This window comes from Spea bombifrons, chromosome 8 (genome assembly GCF_027358695.1).
Source record: "Spea bombifrons isolate aSpeBom1 chromosome 8, aSpeBom1.2.pri, whole genome shotgun sequence".
In the NCBI taxonomy this organism is placed as follows: domain Eukaryota; kingdom Metazoa; phylum Chordata; class Amphibia; order Anura; family Pelobatidae; genus Spea; species Spea bombifrons.
This window is the reverse complement of record NC_071094.1, coordinates 30,202,282-30,224,057: the sequence shown is the minus strand read 5'-3', so window position 1 is coordinate 30,224,057 and position 21,776 is coordinate 30,202,282. Positions and strand designations below refer to the sequence as shown.

Here is a 21,776-nt window from a genome sequence, read left to right as displayed (position 1 = left end):
TAATCATAACTAGAGTCTCATCAATGAAACAAAACCCATACGTTTTGTTCAAATTGCTTTATCAAAATGAATGGGTCAAAATGGTGCCTGCTGTCACGGTACAACAAAAGTAAAATAGAAACATAAATAATATCTTATGGATTTCCGTGACGTGCCTGGCACGTCAATGGTCGCCAAGAGGTTAAACTTGGGATTTAGTGGTGTCTGCCTCTTTCCTTATCTACACTGATTCACCTGTATACTGAATCCCACTGGGTGGAGATAAAGCTCTTTTTGGTGAAAAGGCAAATAAGATCCTCTGTAGAACTGCCAATGATCTAGAGAGACCATATTTAATTTCCAACTAGAAGAAAGAAGAGAATAAAAAGATTGCCCATCATTGAAATTTCTACCTAACTAGATTAAGCTACCTCCTGCCATGCTCATTTAACATATAGGTGATGGGGAAATTAGTGGTTGGGCTAAAGGGGTTGCTGACTCCTCATCCAGTTATTGAGTGTGAGGCCAAGCAGACGACAAGCTGGTGTTAGACATGCAAGTCTGCTGCACACGTTACCACCAATGCTAACACATACCATGACAGATAAAGCCATATACTAGATGCTAAGTAGTAGTCGGGCTACATAACTTCCACCTATGGAGCTTATCCAAGTCATAACAATTCATAGATGCAAACACCCCAGGGGCAATGTGCAGTACATTAGGATATTACATTGATTCTATTTTGATGCCATTTTATTTACTAATTTATTGACTTAGGGGCACAAATTCAGTGCTGTAAGGTAAATTAGATTTTTATACAATTTGGGGAAATCGGCAGGGCCTACACCCAGCACCCATAAGCACCTTGTCTGAAGTTGCGAATTGCAGTTCATAAAATTGCTTTGTCCTGAACAAACAGTTTCACTTTCTCCTGAAGATAAGATAATTGCTTACGGATGTATAGGTTGGTTTTGGTATGTTTGTGACCCGAGTGCTCGCCTTAGGCAATTCCCTGAGAGAACAAATACTGCCCTAAATAGATATGAGTATTCTCTTGTGCATCCTGGCTATCATTATTTAATACTTAGACCCTCAACTTTGACTTATCAACAAAAAGTTCCATGGAACAAATTCATGTGGACCAGTTATATGACACAGAAAAAGGGAACCTTGCTCATAAACTTGGAAAGATTACCCCCTAAAATACATTCAAATTCTTTATTGCACTGGATAACACAATATTATGAAAAAAAATACAACACAGAGTTAACGTAATTTCTAAAATATGTAGAATTTTCAAATCCTACTAGCATCAAACTTTTCAGGACAGGCAGCATTCAATGTGTGCTGTAATTATGTCAACATTACAATCCAACTTTTTGGCACAAATAAAGCAACTCGCAATTACATCTGTCATCAGATAATCCATGCCAAATAATTTCTTCATTAGTTATGCAAATCAAACCCCAAAATAAACACACAAGCAAAGGCAAGAGAACAGCGATATTATAACACTCGCAGCTTCTCTGCTGTCAACTGCCTATGATTTATAGAACAACAAGTCGCAACAGCACGGTATCACAGGTATTACATATAAATACACAGTAACTCTACTTGCCAGGCTGACCAATGCTAGGCCATTCAGTGCAGTCCACTTTTCGGCAACCACTATCCGTAACACTAAAACCGGTATCCACAGTCGGAGAGCAATTTTAATGCGTTGCCTGGGGATTTTCATGAGAAATTGAAGCAAAGAAAGACAGTGGAAAAGAACATCAATCTGCTACATTACAGATGAGATTATATTATTTTCTGCCAATGTCCATTCCTTTAAATCAGATGACACCTAAAGGATGCCAGTACATAGAAGAACTGAGAGCGACTTCACTTTGTTTCCAATCTGTGACACTGTGCAGGCAGAATGGTTATTTTTAGCCGATTCTGTCCTTTTTTTTTTTAATAAAGAGTGCAATCACATGTTAATCTCCATGGGGTGCCTTAAATTAAGAACATAATTTATTGTAGAAATATTACTTCTGTTTTATATTGAATGTTCTACTTTTAGTGAGTAATTCTTGAGGGGAAAACATAATTAATTTAAAATTAATTATTTTGTCTTAAATTTAATATTAAATCCAGGTGGTAATGAAAAGGTATAATTTTTTTTCCTATTTTTTTTTTTTTACGTGGGGTGTTATTAGGCACTGACACAGGCAATGTCAGTTCCATCTGGCAAGGAGCGATACACATAGTGTATAAAGCCTAGAGGAGAAAGAGGAGGAGGGGATATGGCTCTTTCAAATACATTAACTCACTCGGCAAAAAACAGAGGCAGCTCTGGATCTACAATGAATCTGTCACTTTACCCAAATTCTGCGTTTTACAGTTCTTTGTACTAGAATATAACAGAATATATACACCAGCCGTATTTGTGTACATTGAAAACAGCGATCTGCATATTTATTCATTTATATTAAGTTATTATACTCTTTAGTTAAAACAGTTCTGTCTTACTAAACAAAGCCATGTAGCAGTGTTTACATAAAATAAACATATGTATTAAAAGCCCACCATATGTGTCTGCCAATGGACCAGCTATCTCAGCTCGTTGTTCTTAGGATCTGCACGATTATTCCCCAACATTATGTTATTTCTCCCCTATAGTTAAGGGGACACTTCAGCCATCATATGCACTTTAATATATTTGATTGGGGCTTGGTCTCTTTAAATGTTCTTGTGGTCCATTTGGCAGATGCCTTAGGGTATTCTGCAGAATCCCCCCAAAATATACTTGTTCCTTTTCCCACCCCCAGCAAAATGCATTGGGCCAAATCCATCTGCCCACTGCTGAACACGTGCTTAATTTTTTTAGTATTTTTTATTTTGGTAAAATGCATATTAGCGTAGTCACAGAGTACTTTAATATGCATTCTTCTATAGTAGGGTGTCAGGGATATATGATTGTCCTTTTAAGTTGCTAACTATTGTTGATTGGTTCAAGCTGACTTTTTAAGCGTATATGTGAACATCAAATAGATCACAGTCCTTATTAGTGTAAATCTATTATTATTATTATTATTATTAGTAGTAGTAGTAGTAGTAGTATAGGACCATTATATTCCACAGCACTCATAGAAAAACTCAACTGTAAAAAATAAGTAGTCAACAGCACTTTATCCTACTCCTTATTACTGTGACTGTTTTTAAATTGATAACAGCGTAACTCAGTTGTTACCAGACAATTGCAAAGAGAAAAATAAAAGCTGAATCGTTTCAACTCTTAAATGTTATATAATATTTGCAAAATAATAACTTAAATAAAAACAATTTTTGTGCCAAGAGCTGAACTCATTCTGACGCTGAGAATGCCAGCTCTCTAACATATCTCTGCCAACAAATCTCCACATACTCCTGACCTAAATCATTCCACTTTTTAGGTCTAGGCCTTAGGCCAATAATACCCGCCAACCTCATTCATTTATACCTGATATAGAAGCGATGAAACTGATTTCCCATAGAACTGCAGTAAATTCCACAATGCATGACAAATATTAAAACTTATCAGTACAATTACTCATTGCCAACAATGATTATTTTTCCAATGCAAATGATAGGTAAAAACGCAATCCAGAGCACGAGAGCAGAAACCTTTGGCATTCATAGTATACCCGTAATAGTGTTGCCACACAGCAGAAAATTACATTCAGGGTTATGCAGATTAGGATTGTAGATAATGCTATTAAGCAGACAGGGGCAAATTAACAAAAAGGCAAAAGAGGCATTTGCCACAGGGCCCCTGGTGGCAAGGGGCCTCCACTTGCTGCATTGTGTGATATCACAGTGTTAAAAGGAATCCCTGGGGCCATCAAAGATACCCCAAACTGGATATTTATACATTGCAAAGTTGTGTAAAAAAGGAAAATAATTATACAAGTACAAAAAATAAGTAAAACCATGTTACAAACTATATAGACAAATCCCTATCCTTATACGGATGTTTAAAGGATGTGTAAAAGACACAAATAAGAGTTATCGCAAACTTTGCAAGACATTGGTGATAATTTGAATTCTGGATAACGTTTGATAAAAGTGAGATGCACCTTGTAATAATTGCCCTATAAAAGATAAAACAGATTCAAATCCTAGGCAAATATGGTGGTTTCCAAATAATGGCAATATATTTGGGGTATTTTTTTCATTTTGGCTCTAGTGGTGTTCAACTTATATTTATAATGTGTTTTTTTTCTGCAATTTTCCACATTTGATGCATACAAAATATTGGCTTACATTATGAATATGGTTTCAAAAGAAAGCACTACTTGCATTGAAAAAAAATTACAATTTGTGTGGGAAAAATATTGAGAAATAGGCTAATCACAGGTGAACATTTCTCTGGTCCTGTGGTGAAGGTTTTCACTGATAAATAAATGGTCTATTTACTGTGTCTAGTACGAGTTGCCATGCAACAGTTTGGTTTGGATGTTTTGTTAGGCCGGAGCCTTGGAGGTACCCAACTTCATTTTTATTTGGCAGACTAGAGAGGGATTTATCTTTTACCCAAGAACATATTTGTAATCATGACAGGAAATGACAATGGAAGAGCGTTTAGAATGTATACAGAGAGAGCTGAGGATGTTGTTATTTTCTTAAAGGAGGGCAGAATGTATGCACAGTATGCTACAAAGGCCTAGACTAATGAAGGTGACTACAGTACGAGTCTAAGCCTCTGACATTCAGTACACCCTGTCACTAACAGAAGTACACTCTGGTAAGCAAAATGTATTTATTATCAAGTGGTCCTGAACCGTTGAATAAAATGTCAAGCTGCAGTTGAGATAGCGCCATGATCATGACTTGACATGTTTTGCAAAAGCAAAGCATTAAGGGTATCTGTACAAAACCAATCAGTCAGCACTATGTAGAGAGCCAAAAATATCTTAGAAAAATACTCTCTTTTCACATTAAAAGTTTCCTTTAACTAGTAGGACATACGGTTCTCTACAGGGAAGTGTGAATTAAAGTAGGCCACCTTCACGTTTGTCCCACTTTTAAAACATATATTTATTTAGAACACAACTCAATAGGGCATCTAGTCAGTACAGTTACACATTCAGGGCACATGGATTTAGATTCAATTCTGTAAAGATGACTCGTAACCTGATGCACCCGATACCAGTTTTTTTGATGACAGAATTTAATTTAAATGGCCTACTTGTCACTGCTAAATGAATTAGAACCACTAAAAAAAAACAACGAAAAAAAGGATGAAATGATTTTTTTGTCTATGAAACAATAGAATACATGCTTCTTACATGTGTGGGTAGATAGAGGTCATACACTGTCCCAGAGTCAACATCAATAGCATGAAATCCAACTGCAGAGCCATAGATGACCTTCAGCCTTTGTCCGTTTTCCACTGTTAGGTCAACAAACAATGGTTTCTGATGCAAGGATGAAAATGACTGCAATGAAAAAAGAACTTGTAAAAATATGTAAGGTTGACCCAAATGGAAGAAAACTGATTTTTGAATTCATGGAATTATGCAGAATTCTGCTATAAATGCATTATTACAATTAATCTCTGTACTTAAACATAGACAACAGGTTTTCAGGATAATAACCAAACCAGTGGGGCTTGTCAATCTGTCATTGAATGAGCAGTATTTTTTCTCATTATCTAATTTCTTGTTCATATGTTAGGGAGAACATATGTTTCTGCAGAGACATTCCTGCTTTACTTAAACACAAGTGAGGTTCATGTTTCTGGACAAGTGTGACAGACTTCATATTAAACACCTAAAGGTTACTTGTCATACTTGTGACATGGGTTCAATCAGGGCCGGACTGGCCCACCGGGATACCGGGAAATTTCCCGGTGGGCCGGAAGGTCCGTGGGCTGGGCGGCCAGCAGACTTACCCTGAAGACAGCCGCTGAGCGGCTGCAAATGGCATTCAACGCCTCCCTCGGTGCCAGGGGCGGGCTGGGCAGGGGGGCAATTGCTCCCCAGGCTGCCCGAAATCTAATCAAAGCGGCCGCTGGGTGCTGATGCGGCCGGCCAGCCGGCCGGCATCAGCACCCATCAGCCGTGTGCGATGGCCGCCTAGTGATGGGAGCAGTGTGAGGGGTGAAAGCTCCGCCCCCTCGCACTGACCTTTCACCCCTCACGCTGCTCCCATCACTATGCGGCCATCAGACTGCAGGGAATGTAATCTAAACGGCCGGTGCGTGCTGATGCCGCCGGCCGGCTCTGCTTTAATACTTTTTTTTTTTACTTTATATGGCAAGCCGATCCAGCTTACCATATAAAAAAAAAAAAAAGTGTTAAAGTAGCTCCGGCCGGCGGCATCAGCACGCACCGGCCGTTTAGATTACATTCCCTGCAGTCTGATGGCTGCATAGTGATGGGAGCAGCGTGAGGTGGAAGCTCCGCCCCCTCGCGCTCAGACTGCTGCAGCACCGGATGTCGGGTCAGTGGTATCCTGGCTGTCAGCATAGAGGAGAACAGTGTGCAGCTACCAGGAAGTCAAGAGAAGTAGAAGGTGAGTAAAATGATGTATTTTTTGTACTGTATTATGTGTTTTGTATTTGTTAAAAACAAAAAAAATCGGCATGTGTGTGTGTGTGTATGTAAGTGTGTCCCCCTATATGCCACTCTGCCTCCAGAAATGCCTTATACCCCCTATATGCCACTCTGTCCCATGATATGCCTTTTAACCCCCTATATGCCAGAGTTGCATATAGGGGTATAAGGCATTTCTGGATGCAGAGTGACATATAGGGGGTCAAAAGGCATATCTGGAGGCAGAGTGGCATAAAGGGGGTTAAAAGGTATATCATGGGGCAGAGGAGCATATAGGAGGGTATAAAGCATATCGGGGAGGCAGAGTGGCATATAGGGGGCATAAGGCTTTTCTGGAGGCAGAGTGCCCCATGATATGCCTTTTAACCCCCTTCATGCCACTCTGCCTCCAGAAATGCCTTATACCCCCTATATGCCACTCTGTCCCATGATATGCCTTTTAACCCCCTATATGGCAGAGTGGCATATAGGAGGTTAGAAGGCATATAATGGGACAGAGTGGCATATATTATTTTTTATTTAATATGGCAAGCTGGATCGGCTTGCCATATAAAGTAAACAAAAATGTCCCATGATATGCCTTTTAACCTCCTATATGGCAGAGTGGCATATAGGGGTTAGAAGGCATATCATGGGACAGAGTGGCATATAGGAGGGTTGAGGCATATCAGGGAGGCAGAGTGGCATATAGGGAGGTATAAGGCTTTTCTGGAGGCAGAGTGCCCCATGATATGCCTTTTAACCCCCTTTATGCTACTCTGCCTCCAGAAATGCCTAATACCCCCTATATACCACTCTGTCCCATGATATGCCTTTTAACCCCCTTTATGCCAGAGTGGCATATAGGGGTAAAAGGCATTTCTGGATGCAGAGTGACATATAAGGGGTCAACGGCATATCTGGAGGCAGAGTGGCATAAAGGGAGTTAAAAGGGATGTCATGGGGCAGAGGGGCATATAGGAGGGTATAAAGCATATTGGGGAGGCAGAGTGGCATATAGGGGGCATAAGCCTTTTCTGTAGGCAGAGTGCCCCATGATATGCCTTTTAACCCCCTTTATGCCACTCTGCCTCCAGAAATGCCTTATACCCCCCTATATGCCACTCTGTCCCATGATATGCCTTTTAACCCCCTATATGGCAGAGTGGCATATAGGGGGTTAGAAGGCATATCATGGGACAGAGTGGCATATAGGGGTATAAGGTATTTCTGGATGCAGAGTGACATATAGGGGGTCAAAAGGCATATCTGGAGGTGGAGTGGCAAAAGGGGGGTTAAAAGGCATATCACGGGGCAGAGGGGCATATAGGAGGGTTGAGGCATATCAGGGAGGCAGAGTGGCATATGGGGGGTATAAGGCATTTCTGGAGGCAGAGTGACATAGGGAGTAAAAGGCATTTCTGGAGGCAGAGTGGCATATAGGGGATTAAAAGGCATATTATGGGGCAGAGTGGCATATAGGAGGGTATAAAGCATATCAGGGAGGCAGAGTGGCATATAGGGGGGCATAAGGCTTTTCTGGAGGCAGAGTGCCCCATGATATGCCTTTTAACCCCCTTCATGCCACTCTGCCTCCAGGAATGCCTTATACCCACTATATGCCACTCTGTCCCATGATATGCCTTTTAACCCCCTTCATGCCACTCTGCCTCCAGGAATGCCTTATACCCACTATATGCCACTCTGTCCCATGATATGCCTTTTAACCCCCTATATGGCAGAGTGGCATATAGGAGGTTAGAAGGCATATCATGGGACAGAGTGGCATATAGGGGGTATAAGGCATTTCTGGAGGCGGAGTGGCATATAGGGGGTTAGAAGGCGTATCAGGGGGGCAGAGTGGCATATAGGGGGTTAGAAGGCATATCATGGGACAGAGTGGCATATAGGGGGTATAAGGCATTTCTGGAGGCAGAGTGGCATATAGGGGGTTAAAAGGCATATCAGGGGGCAGAGTGGCAAGCCTGGGGGCAGAGGTGCATAACTCGGGGGTAGGTTGTCAAATGAAAGGAAATAAAAACCAAACATGTCTCAATCATAGCTTTTATTAAATATGGAAAAAAATAGTCTACATGAATTAATAAAGAAATAAAAGTTTCTTACCAGAATATCGTGAAGAATAATGTGATCAGTGTTTTGTTCCACTGAATAAAATGGAACTCTTTCATCTAAAAATGTTCGCAGTAGTAAATGTTTTGATCCCATTATGTGTAATGTATTTCATTTATTAGGGCCTTTTAACACTTTTGCTTTCTGGCATTTTAATACAAATAATGAGATAAAAAGAATGGCACATAGTGTGACGCGGGTGTGTATAAGGGGTGCGTGTGGGTATAAGAGCTTCACCGTGAGATAAACTATATGGGGCTGGTCTCCAAATTTTTCCAGGGCTGCTTTTCAGTCCCAGTCCGGCCCTGGGTTCAATGCAAAAAGCAGGAATTCTCATCTATGCAGTGTAGAAGTTTCCTGATTACCTTGGTTTCGCTTTAATAAAGCAGTCCTCGTGGCCTCCTAGCACTTGATTTTAGGAATTACAAATCAACTAGTAAAGAGTATAAACTTTACCGTATTCTCCTAGTCACTTCATATTGAACCACTACAGTGTAATTATCTCAGATGAAAAAGTTATTACTTGCAACACCTGTCTTCTAAAAATGCTTGAGAACCGGTCTGGTAGCTGAGATTTTGTTAATTTCTTTACTGTCGTCAATGTGACCATGTCACAGATTGATAAATCCAAAATATTGTTTAAATAAAAGAGAAAAATAAAAGTAACCTTGATTGAAAGTTTGTTATATCCCAAAGCAGTTTGCCTGCTCTTACGTATGAAATCCCCTGTCACATCTTCTCTCAAACCTCTGTTGTTTGAAGCCTGCACATGGGACTCTGTTTTAGATTTCTAAAGACTGTATATCAGTTTGATGTAATAACTTGCTGCTTGTATGAAGCCATTCAGTTATCCCAGAGCTAGTACTGTTAGATAAGGAGGACATACTCCAACCTCTAATGTCAAGGTTAAAGATGTGAACCATACACTTTAACTGGAATATGTTCTTATGTGTACCAAAGTTTTTATTGTTCTTTGAGCAACCATAGTGTCCAGATTGACACTTTCCAGCTTTACAGCAAACCTATTTTAAAATCAGCAGTCAACTCTAATAGGGGTAAAAATGTTATTTAGGATAATGCATTTTCGAGATCAGCTTAGTGGGCTATGAAATTACTTGCTGCTATTTATTTTGTTTAAAATAAAGCACTTAAGTGGCATAATTACCATTAATTCAATCTCTGAAAATATTTATGTCAATCCCTCTCTTGCATTTGATAATTTGGTAAGAAATCAAAGCTTCTACTGGTAAATGACACTTTTATTCACTTTTGTTATTTGTTTTCTTTTTTTTCCCCATTTATAGCATTAAAACTAGGTTTTCCAAGCCTAAATGGGCCTTAGAGTATAACGTACCACCTTATTAACTACAAAGGTCAGACCCAATGTTATATTTAATTCCTAAAGACAAAAAGAAGAAATCACCAAGGACCTAGACCCACAAGACTGCTTTCGTATGGTTCCTCCATTTGGAAAGCCATAATGCACGAGATTGGGGCTTAAAAGACATATTGTCTGCTTGCCGAGATTTATGGAGGTCTCTTTACTAAACAGGAACTACAACAAACCATCATTTTAAATATATTTTAAAATGCTTTTCAAAAAGGAAACAGGAAGGAGAAGAAAGGATTATTTTGAAAATCACAATTTAATGGCACTTTTTGTATGAAATGATGAATGACTTACCTTAAAAGCCATAAATTTATGATACGGCTTTGGTGCCCATGCATATACCTCCACTGAGTTCTTCAGAGCAATCACAAGGAATTTTATCCTTTCATATTTCACTGTGTTGAAAAAGAATAGAAGACGAGTTATGGATATAGATGTCTGCCAAGATACCGCCATGAATATAACAATATACTACATGGGATTTTTGACTGGGAGATGGGGCAATTTCTGATGGATTAAAGACCCATGGGAATATGCTTTCCAATGCCAGGATCAGGGGGTGAGGTTAGCAACGCATTCCATTTTAGTTCCAACGTATAGATTGATAAATATACGGGTACAAGAAAATGACTGAGAATTACAGTTTTGGGATGTCATTGAAAACTATGTCAAGCATCTCAGCTCTCCTGGACGATGCAGACGGTAGTTTGGAGCCTGCTGAATTTCACTGCTAAGTTACCTATTAGCATTATAATGGTTACGTATTATAAAATACTCAATGGCTTGCAGTTATACTGTTATTTCATTACCGTAATTTATTGCAATCAACTGTAATTATGATTTGAATTACAGTCTGGGTTTACAAATTATCATAATAAGGTTTTTGGAATTAGTTGAACTGAAAAAAACAGAACACCCCTACATGCTGAAACAGTTCACTCAAGGTGTCCCGTTATTTAATGTTTTATAATGGGAACATCTGCTTTAAACGTCTAACAAAATTATTGTTGTTAGCCTTTATTTTCATTTCAATTCATTTTAAAAAAAATGCAGAATTTAATGTGGGTGCTCGGGAAGGCTCTGTTCTAAATATGTTTTTTTACTCACTGATGTTTTAGAAATAAGTTGATAATTTAATGGCCATTTCGAATTTCCAGTAATATTGAACTAGAAATTAAGTATTCTTTATCTGTTCATTGTATAATTAAATATTTCAGGTATAATGGATAGAACAAACATTAAAATGGTCTGTAAACCAAAAAGTATTGGTTGTACTGGTTGTAACGATGATTAGTGGTGCTGCCACCTGTTGGTTACACACTCACACATTTATGTAGCCCGAGTGCTATGTTAGAGGCCAATGGCTTTAGTCAGCTGAGCCATCAGGGCAGTTTTCTGCTTCTTCTGGACCCAATATCACTAGTATGCTAACCAATAGGACTCTGGGTGTTCTGGAAGTTCCACTTCCTGCTTTTTCCTATTGCCCTTGTGGTGGCAATTACAATGGGAGAAGTGGGACAGTTCCATCCCTTACAGTTGGACTATGTCTTGGTTCTATTTGGATGGTCTCCTCACGTGATCCATATGCCCACCAGGCCTTTGGTTACTGTTGAAAGCATTTCAGCTCCCTGCTGCCACAACAAAGACTGCATGTACTAATGTGGCATTGGGCAGGCTGAGCAACCAGCATAAGGACTCTGTATGGATAACCATTCAGAGAGGTCTTCTGCTAGAGACCTTTATGGTGGATATCAGTTATAGGATCCCGGTCATCTTCTCCACCCATCTTTGGCCAAAGGCCTGCAATAGCTGCAGGTTCTTTGGTTCACCTTGCTAACAGTGCCCGGAGAGCCCCTGTGCAGCTAGGAGGCTTGAGTCTTCCTTGAGGTTTGGATGTTAGCTTTAGTTTTAGAGACCTTGCTCCAGGCCCAGAGTTCCTAACAAAAAGTATTTGTCCTCAGACTCATACCCTATGAATTAAACCACCGTGGTATTTCCAGTGACTGAAAATAAAAATGTGCCAAAAAATAAAATTGTCTGTATGGATACCTAGCCATTACAAACTACTCCTTAAATACAAATCCAGTCTACCTGTCTCTCTTATTAACTGATATTCAGTAAACAGGCTTTTCATTTGCAGTTATCTGGAATTGTCCAAGAGAAAAAACACTGCCTATACGCGTAGGTCTTTCTTCCCACAGATTATTAGACAAAAATACTATGAAGTGCAGATCGGCCGCCCCAGGATGCAAAAGAGGGATAATATATTATAGAAAATCTTAGACTTACTATTGGACACGTGTTGATTGGACAAAAATTTGAATACAAAATTATTTTTTTTGCAATGTTTGGCTCTAAGGTTTCTAATCAAGCTTTGTTTCTCTTACCAACTTTGTAGTGTACACAACCTTCCAGCTCCCCCACAGAGACCCATCCTTGGCGTTTCTCTACTTCTGGGTCATTTCGTAGGATTTTGTTTCTCAGCCATGATAAATAGTACACCCTCAGTTTGTTTTTTTTGCCTTGAATAAAAACAGGGAAAAATGCTAGTTATTTATGCTTACTGAGAAGATATTGTAAATGTTTTATAAGGATGGATATTTTTACATTGACTTGATGGTTATATTGGCGAGCAGCGTATAGGGCAAACTAAAGGACTATATGGAATAACATCAATCACAAAGGGTACAATAGTTTCTTATTGCTTATATGTATTGTGTCCCCATACAATGAGTGGTCCAATGTTGAAAGACTTCTACTTAATGACTTAATTAAATTGTATTTTATGCAATTAAATAGATTCTGTCAATAAAGAACTAGGCATATTTGGAAAAAGCAATATTATTTAGAAGTTTCTTCATTGCTTCTATTGTATTGGTAGTTAATAATATCACATCTACATACAGTACTATACACATGCCTCTCCTTTTTAATGGGATGCTATCTGCATAGTCCTAAGCAACAAGGGTCTTAAAAGGAGGCTTTCAAAAGCCACTGCATGTTATTAGTAAGCATCCCTGTATACCTTCACTTCCTTACACATGGTTTGTTTCTCATCTATCTACTTATTATATCATGTTTATTAAAATAAACTTAATTACAATATGTCATTGTAGAAGGAAAGTTTTTTGCCAAATTTGGTGTAGCATTATCAGAGATGGAGCATTGTAGATGTTGATGTACATACACTGTATACCAGACGGTGTAAGGGCCAGTAGTCTACTGCCCTTAAATTCAATACATTAAGACAATTATGTTTCAAATATAATACAAATATTACTTGTCTTAATTTTAATTGATGAATTATACAAATAAATAAATGGGGCTTAGTGGCTGGTAGAACTGTTTGTTTGTTTTTTTCGTGTGACTACCTTCTTGAAGAAAGTCGGTTCATGCGTAGTTTCAAAATGTAAGGAAATCAGGAATCTAGCTTTCCTGTTAGTAGGTTTTGTGATAATATTTTTATTAAGGGGTTGTACAGGCTGGTTTCAGTTTAATTTGCCTTTGTTCGTTATCTGGGCATATTATAATGAAAGAACATCTGTGTTTTAGTAATTGCATGCTCTTATATTGTAGCTGAGCTAATTAAAGTTCTACAACATACCAGATATAGTAATAAGAATATTAAGCCCTTCTAGAACATCCATTTGGTAGAAGCGTCTTCTGTTGATTAAGGAATAAACCCTTCCTTGTCCACTCCGGTCCAGTAACCAAAGACCATGTTCGGTTCCCACCAGCAAGTTGACACCTGAGATTTTATGCATTAGATGGTTACAAACATCTATCAGATGACTACATGATAATACAAATTTTTGCCCTCATTGTATCAGTTGTTGTATCATTAACTAACAACATTATATTTTGAAAAATAATAATAATTCCAGACCCTTCCCGTCTGGAAAAGGGACCTTTGAGCTCCTGAAAGCTTAGACGCATCTATGTTTTTTCTATGTTGGACCAATAAAAGGTATTAACTTTCACTAAAGACTTAATCTTGCTGCCCAAATGCATCACTGCTTACCTTTCAAAAAATCCTACAAATAAAAATTACATAAACTTGTGTTTAATAACTATGAAATCAGATAATATAGTCTGTTTTTTTTTAAATTTTGTATGAAATACATTTCCCTACCTTCTCTGCCGAAACGTCCGCTTCTGCATCTTCTTGTTCTTCATCTTCTCTCGTTTACCTTGTGTCTTTCATCTTCTCTGCTTTATCTCCTCACTTCTATCTTCGTCTGTATCTCTGTGGACATAACCTGGCACAAACATCCACCAAAATGGTGGCACTTCCAGTGACGTCCTCTCCCTCGATTGGGGAAGAGAATGTCACAGAATGAGCTGCAAATTTTGCCCTAAGGTGAACTTCCACAAAAGTGGCGTCACTTTTACTGAATCCTCTCCCTCAGTCCCCCAATCCGGGCAGAGGACGTCAGTGAAAGTTCCGTGATTTGGGCGGAAGTTCACCTTAGACGTGTTTTCCCCCCGATGGGAGGATCAAAGTTCGTGCCAGGTTATGTTTGTGGAAATGCAGACAAAGATAGAAGATAAAAGAGGGGAGAGGAAAGGGAGAATATGAAGAACAAGAAGATGTGGAAATGGTCAGCAGAGAAGGTAGTAAAACATTTGGAGAGTGTGAGTGAGAGAGTGAAAGATAATTAGAGTATGAGTGAAACGGCCCAATCTCGGACATATATATATATATATATATATATATATATACATATACTGTATATGCCAATTGTATTGTGATCTTATAGCACACAAAAAGACCGTACATACACATTTACAGCGTACTGCCTAATGTTCTAATCAGGATTCTACAATGTAACTCACCCCAAAGGGCACCGCAAAGGATCTCTGAATTAAATTTCTTTTTATATTTGCGAATCTCTGGACTGTCACTCTGAGGACGAATATTAGTCGGATTAACGTTGACCACAGAACCTTTCCTTGCATTTTCTCTTCGACAAGGCTCCAATTTCGTGTTGCATGCTACAATATAAGAACATCATTATGAAAATAAATGTATTGGTAAGTAGAAAACCTGTACTTTTTGTACATATTCAAGCCTATGTATCTATTGGGTATTTTAGAGCATGATCTTGATACACAGTGTGTTGCCTGTTTACAAAGAAGGTACTTATGGGTACATATAGATTTAACTATTTTGTACTGCTGGAAAGAACACCCATGATCCTTCCATCAATTATGTGGATAGCTGAGAAATATAGTAGTTGTGTTTCTGCAACAGCTGGTTGTTTATAGTTTTGTCACCATAGGTTTGTATTTGATTGTTTGAAAGCACTTAAATAATGCAAAGTTTAATGCTGTGCAAATTTAATTCTATGCAGTCAAAAGTTTTAATAGCATCCGGAAACACCAGCATGCCCTGGCCAGAAAGTCAAGCCCAGTAGTTAGCTAGCACATAGAATATACCATAAGAATTATTATAGGTAGCAAATGAGATAACCTGGTTACTTATGATAGGAATTGTTTTTTCTTTGCTTTCTACTCACAAGAGCTTGCTGGACTTGTCGGAGGAGAGAACTGAAGAAGCCTGGGGTCAATGAATGCACTAAATGAGGTTGTTGATGATGAACTATTCTTGGGTGTTGATGTTTCACCATTTGGCATCTACAAAAGGAAAGTACCAACAGTTCACAAAAGTGAAATCAATGAATCATGTAAATACAAAAACATAAAATGCATAAATTTCTAGCTGTTGAATTGCTAGAGGTCTTTTGACCTATATTTGAGTACAATATTAGAGTAAAAAAACCTGCTAAAACTTGAGCTGGACTTTGTTGTCAGCACTCACTTTTTGTGAGATACTGAAATTGCTGCCAAGCCTCTGAATTAAGATTAAGCACAAGACTATTCACCTTGGTTTGTGTTTGTATGTTCTTGTTAAGATTCGTCTCATCAGCAGTGCCCTAACAGTACCCCAACAGTTCATCTAACCAATACTCTAAGGCTGAAGCTTGTATCATACCCTACATTATATGAGAACTGCTTAAAAAACTTTCATGTAATGAGCCGCTACCTTGCGCACCAACTAAAAAGTAATCTAAGTCAAATATATACCCAGTTACTTCAACTTTTAAGATAAAATCTAGTCCGATTAGCTAAACCTAGTTATATCATAGTTTTTAAACGTGACAAACTGTTTATGCCTCTAAAAGTACTGTCATTGATTGTGTAATTGTAGGTTGGTTAATAACTATGTACCTATGGCATCCTTAACCTACATTCTTTGGTGCATTTTATTGTTGATTGAAAAGTTTTAATGAATTAGAAGTGCATCTGAAAGCTAGTTGTGGGATCAGTTAAGTGTTTAGCTCTGACTTTCATTGTGACCTCAATCTTCTATCAGGTTCTGTACTTTTAAAGTAAAGTAAATGTTCATATTTTCCCCTGTATTTGAATGATCTGCGCAAGTACCGCACATTTTGACAGCGGTTCTTTGTTAAATTCAACAGGATTGATAGCAAAAGGGAGAAAGGAAACTACTTTGTCACAGGGGCTGCTTCATAGATAACTATATGTGGAAACAGATTTCATGGAGACTGGAAAGGTGACCTCAGAGCAGAAAGAAGGTGATCATTTTCCCTCTGACGTTGGTGAGTGAGTAAAAAAAAGTTAGAATGCATAAAGATTTCACCTGATCATTTTTAGATGTGTTTGAAGGCTTGGAACTTTTTAGGGGAGTTTTGTTCTGATTCACTGAAGGTTCTGAGGGTTGGCTCTGTTGTAAGAGATCTGGCAGTAGATATGTTTGGTTGTAGGAGTTCCAGACATCTTGATTGCTGCTGCTGCTACAACTTAGATTTCCAGCTGCCTGTTAGCACAGAATGCATCAAGACTGAAATATTAACTAGCAAGGATCTGACTACATTCTCAGGGAAATGTTAGCAATAGCAGAGAACATTGTCAAATCCGAGAAATACTCATGGTAGACAGAAGAAGATTCTTGTTAAATTTACCAGGAGAGAGGTCTGCATGGACCTTCCTTGCGTGCATAGATCCAGTAATGGAATCTGGACATATCTCAAAGTGAATAGCTGGATACACTATATGACCCAGAGTACGTGGACACCTGACCATCACACCTACATGAGCTTGTCGGACATTCAATTAAAAAAACACGGGCATTAATATGGAGTTGGTGCACAGTGTGTTTGTGGTAATTTGTGCCCATTGAGCCAGAAGAATATTTACGAGGTCAGGCACTGATGTTAGACGAGAAGGCCTGGCTCACAATTGCCACCAAGAGTTCTCCCTTTGGGGCTCCTTCTAGTAGGCAGGAAGGCTATATGTCTGCAGAGCTAGTAATGCACAGGGGCGAGGCGATCCCCTGAGAAACTAGAGAGTGGCAGCACCAGAACCTGGAACCTCTTGACAAAAGTGCGAGAGTTCCAAGATACAGAAATAACCATTTCTGTGAAAAAATAAAATAGTGACTGGTTATATATCTGGAGGATTTTTATAGAATAGGTCTAATGATATGTTGGAAGAGTGCATTTTAGACAAGATAATGAGGTTCCTACAACAAAGATTTTTATTTCGTTTGCCTATTAAAAGGCTGAATATCTTATAATTCTCAGAAATGTTTGATGATAGAGAATAAAGTCTTGTATTTTTACATAATGAGCACTGATCAGCCAAAATGGAACGGAAGGCTGAAGCCTGTTAAATGATACAAACTGATTCACAGACAACATCAGTCATTTAAATGAAAATGATAAAGCTCTTTAAAGAAAATCTGATCGTGAACAAAGCAGAACTGTATGTAATTATATGGAAGAAGTGCACTGATTAATATCCCTAACCTACATGCAAGAAAGCTATTTAGAATTATTCTAGAAAATGCCTAATATCATTATTCACTTGTTTTAAAGTTCTCTGGAAGGTCAATCTGGACCATTACCTAAAAATGTAATTTGGGACTGGGCATTCTTTACCAACTTGTTTAAACCACAATCATATATTAACATCTGTTGCCTCCTAGTGGCAAAGAGTATAATATGTATGTCAGACGACAGCTCATACTCGGAAGCACATAAATAAAGAAGAAAGTGCTTCTAAACCAAGCCTCTTTTCCAAAAACTTAAAGATAAATGAGGCAAAAAGTTGGGTGATATTTATTTGGTCAAATAAGAAGCCTTAAGCATTCTACTCAGACTCAGTAGATGCATCCATAAATTGGAATTACACAGTTAAATGCATTGATCCCGTGATGTGGATTTGCACAAAACTACAACTTAACATTTTAATTTAAGTTTTTTCTAAAATAATAATGTAGATTATTGTTTACTGTTGTTCTACTCCAGTTTGAGTTACTGCAGACATATTACGGTAGTTTTCGCTCTTTATGTATTTCTTGGCCCAACTTTTAAAGGTTAGAGAATAGAGTTTGCCCTTTAACTCGTGTCCTATATCAGATAGGTTAGTTATTTGCAGTACATATCAGACTCCCTTGGTACTAAATGGGTTAAATTGATTTTTGTTTCTTGGATATAAGTACCTTGTCTTCAGATTTGTTGCTTTGGGGTTTCTCTGTAATTCCATCTGGAACTCTTGTCCTTGAGATATTCAACATCCCATTGCTCAATGGTTGCCTGGAAACAGAAACCATTTAACGAACAGATGAGTTGTATCACAAGGTACGATTTTTAGAGATTAAAAAAAAACAAAAAACATTCCTACTGCGATGGATTGGCAAATAAAACTGGTTTTCAATTCCAGATAAGCATTTATAAAATGTTTGCTAGAATATTGATTTTGTTGATCATTGGTGAAAACAGGTGCAGAGGCGAACCACAAGTAAAGTTTTGATATAATAGAGAAAAAATAACCTGTAACATCGACATGGACCATTTGAATGTGGAATTTAAAAAAAATCTTTTAAACGGTTGAGATTTTTACAAAAAAAAAAATAGGGTTATCTATAAAAGTGACTCTGATGCAAAGTCTGAAAAGTTATCGTATGACTGCATCAAAAACAGAATGGTCAAACCAGCAGGAATCAGAGAAATAAGTAGGACTGGATTCCCTACCCTACGCTCATGTCGTATCTGGCTTTAGAGGAGGAAGGGAAGCAATAGCATTACCACTGGGCAGCGCCTGTGTGCCCCTCACATTGAGCCGCCTGGGGCAGCTGCCTTTCTTGCTCCATGGAAGATACGGCCTTGGTGGGGACATTTCATGGTTGTTAATAGTTATTATATCACTTTTCCAATTTCGAGTTAGAATGCCCAGTCAACCCACCAGTGTTTCAATTTAGCTCTTGGTATATTGCCAGATTACTAATGTACATCAACGAAAGTTGCTTCAAGAGCTTTACCTGGGTGTAATACGCCATAACAAAGGAAAATAACACAGAGATTCTCTGAGAATGTACATTAATTATCACAAGGTGAACTCTGCTTCATAAGTACAAACACAAATCAAACCTCTGTGCTACATAGCATACATTTATAGATATATATGTTGATAGCTGGATTCCTTACTATATGAGGAAACAAAGATTACTAGTATTTTTATAGCATTAGTACAAAACAGGAACTATTATGTTCTCACTGTAGGATGGACATTTATTTTTTTCACTTTTGTGCTATTTACTCAGCATGAAAAACACTGTTTGGCAATTCTACAGTATAATATGGTGTAGTGAAGCAAACCTTTTATTTTGTATTTCATCATCACTGCTGCCGATCTCATCACTGGAGGAGGAGAAGTGAGATGCTTTCATGTAGGAGCTTTTGCTGTCTTTTCCTTTGGCCAAGAAGTTGGGACTCTAGTATAAAAATAAAAACGAATGAGACCAACTGAATCTAAATTTTCCTATTACTTTTATAAATCTCAAAAGCATGATAATTCTAACATTTCCAACTCCACCTTTTCTATGCACACCCACAGTAAAGCATTAGGGAGAATTAGCATAAAGCTTAGACCATTACATTCCCTTGACAATTGGATCTTGATTAGAATGTTGTATATATACATACATATTTTGTATTAAAACCAAAACTTCTTACTAAACTGTTAGCAAGTTTACTCAGGGATAATGGAGGATTCGGGGTATCCTCATTTATTTATTTTATATTTTTTTAGTGATATTGTGTGGGGTGAATAGTTTACTAAACTTTGCAAACAACTTGCATACCCTCTCCTGAAACACGAGGGTGTGTCACTTAACAGGCACCCAATTTGGGGCAACTTCAGAGAACTGTGAGTGTTCTATTTCATAATTTGGGATTTATTCACTAAATCTGGAGATGGAAGGAGAACTTTTCAACTTCCTGTTCTCACCATACATTAAAAAGGGTCATCCCTGGCAAATTTATCTGAAAGAATGATTGGGCTTTCCCTGCATAATGAGTAATTCAATTAGTGGGATGATTTTTATACCCTCCTTTATACAGGGCCATGCAAACTGTTCCTAGAACAGAAGCTCACCTGGGTTGGCCCTTCATAATGTAAAGTGAAGCCAGTGAAAATAAACTACAACTGGCGGATTCTGCCAATTCCCACTTTAATGATACATTTATCCCCAGACGTATCATTTTCTGAGCAAAAGCAATTAATCGAAATGGTAAGGGAGATATGTGTAGGAACAGGGACAGTTGTTGACACAGAATGTGTTAAAGTAATTGTAGAAAAATAAATGGGGAAAGGAGGTGCCATATGGTAAGATGTGTAGAGAATATGATCAAATGGGGGCAGTAGTGGAGTCATATGGTGTTATGACAATATCGGTAAGATCCTATTTACAGGGACTCAGTATGCCTGTGCTCAATCCTAATTTACTTGTGGCCATAATGATGTGAAAGTTAACCATACTCACAAACAAGAGGGAATGTTAACAAGACAGTTGTGGTTTCCACTCCTTGACTTCGCTATACATTAGGGAGGCCCAACAACAGTAAGATTCTACCGCTTCTCACCAACTGAATTATGCATTATACAGGGCCAGCTCAGCCAGTCTTGCTGAAGAAACTTGCCAATGTTGGCCCTTCATAATGAATAGCGAACTGTGGGAGCTGAAAAAACATCTCTCCTGCAAACGCTTCCTTTTGTGCATAAACAAAACAAAAAGAAGAACTAATTACCGGTGCTCAAATACAGGAACAGACAAGACAAAACAGACTGTCATTTAACACATTTTTAAAAGTGTTTAAAGTATTGCTGTTAGAAATATAACCTACTGATATTTTGGGGCAGTCCAGACGTGGTCCATTCTCAGGCTTTCTGAAATGCTGGGGATAGTTCTGCAGCACATGGGTTTCTTGAAATATTCCTAAAACAAATTAGATTGCATATTTTTTTCTCCAGTGTTTAGGAAAGAAAAAAGGCTTCTTTTTTATTTTTATGCACACATAGCCTAGCTCAAATGTCAAGTAGATCAGTGTTGTTCAAACAAGCAGGACCAGTTAGGAACCTGTGTCCCTGGGATAGTTTGCAAATAACCTCATGTTTTCACCTGGTGTGGTTATTGCATCTGATCCAACCCCACATCTCCTGCTGTAACCCCTTGTTTTCACCTGGTATGTCTCTATCCTGCCTGTCCCTATACCCTGCTGATTTCAAAGGGTTGACTTTGGTACCCTCTTGTCTAGCTTAATTGCAAGTGTTAAGACAAGGTGTGAAACTTCTGCATCCTACATGCAATCACCTTATCTGACCACTTGTGATGCAGCCCTGTAAACTCC

At 38.4% G+C, this 21,776-nt stretch overlaps 1 protein-coding gene across 1 annotated transcript in view; it reads right to left on the bottom strand.

The window, feature by feature from the left end:
• Positions 1-21,776, bottom strand: part of NRK (Nik related kinase) — a 75,915-nt gene that overhangs the window by 8,429 nt on the left and 45,710 nt on the right. The window contains exons 20-29 of the mRNA XM_053472677.1: positions 21,273-21,364; positions 19,746-19,861; positions 18,590-18,683; positions 16,727-16,903; positions 15,582-15,699; positions 14,899-15,057; positions 13,667-13,810; positions 12,450-12,584; positions 10,357-10,457; positions 5,295-5,444 (exon numbers count right to left, since the gene is read on the bottom strand). Of these exons, the coding sequence (XP_053328652.1) occupies positions 5,295-5,444; positions 10,357-10,457; positions 12,450-12,584; positions 13,667-13,810; positions 14,899-15,057; positions 15,582-15,699; positions 16,727-16,903; positions 18,590-18,683; positions 19,746-19,861; positions 21,273-21,364 (1,286 nt within the window). The remainder of the gene's footprint in view (positions 1-5,294; positions 5,445-10,356; positions 10,458-12,449; positions 12,585-13,666; positions 13,811-14,898; positions 15,058-15,581; positions 15,700-16,726; positions 16,904-18,589; positions 18,684-19,745; positions 19,862-21,272; positions 21,365-21,776) is intronic.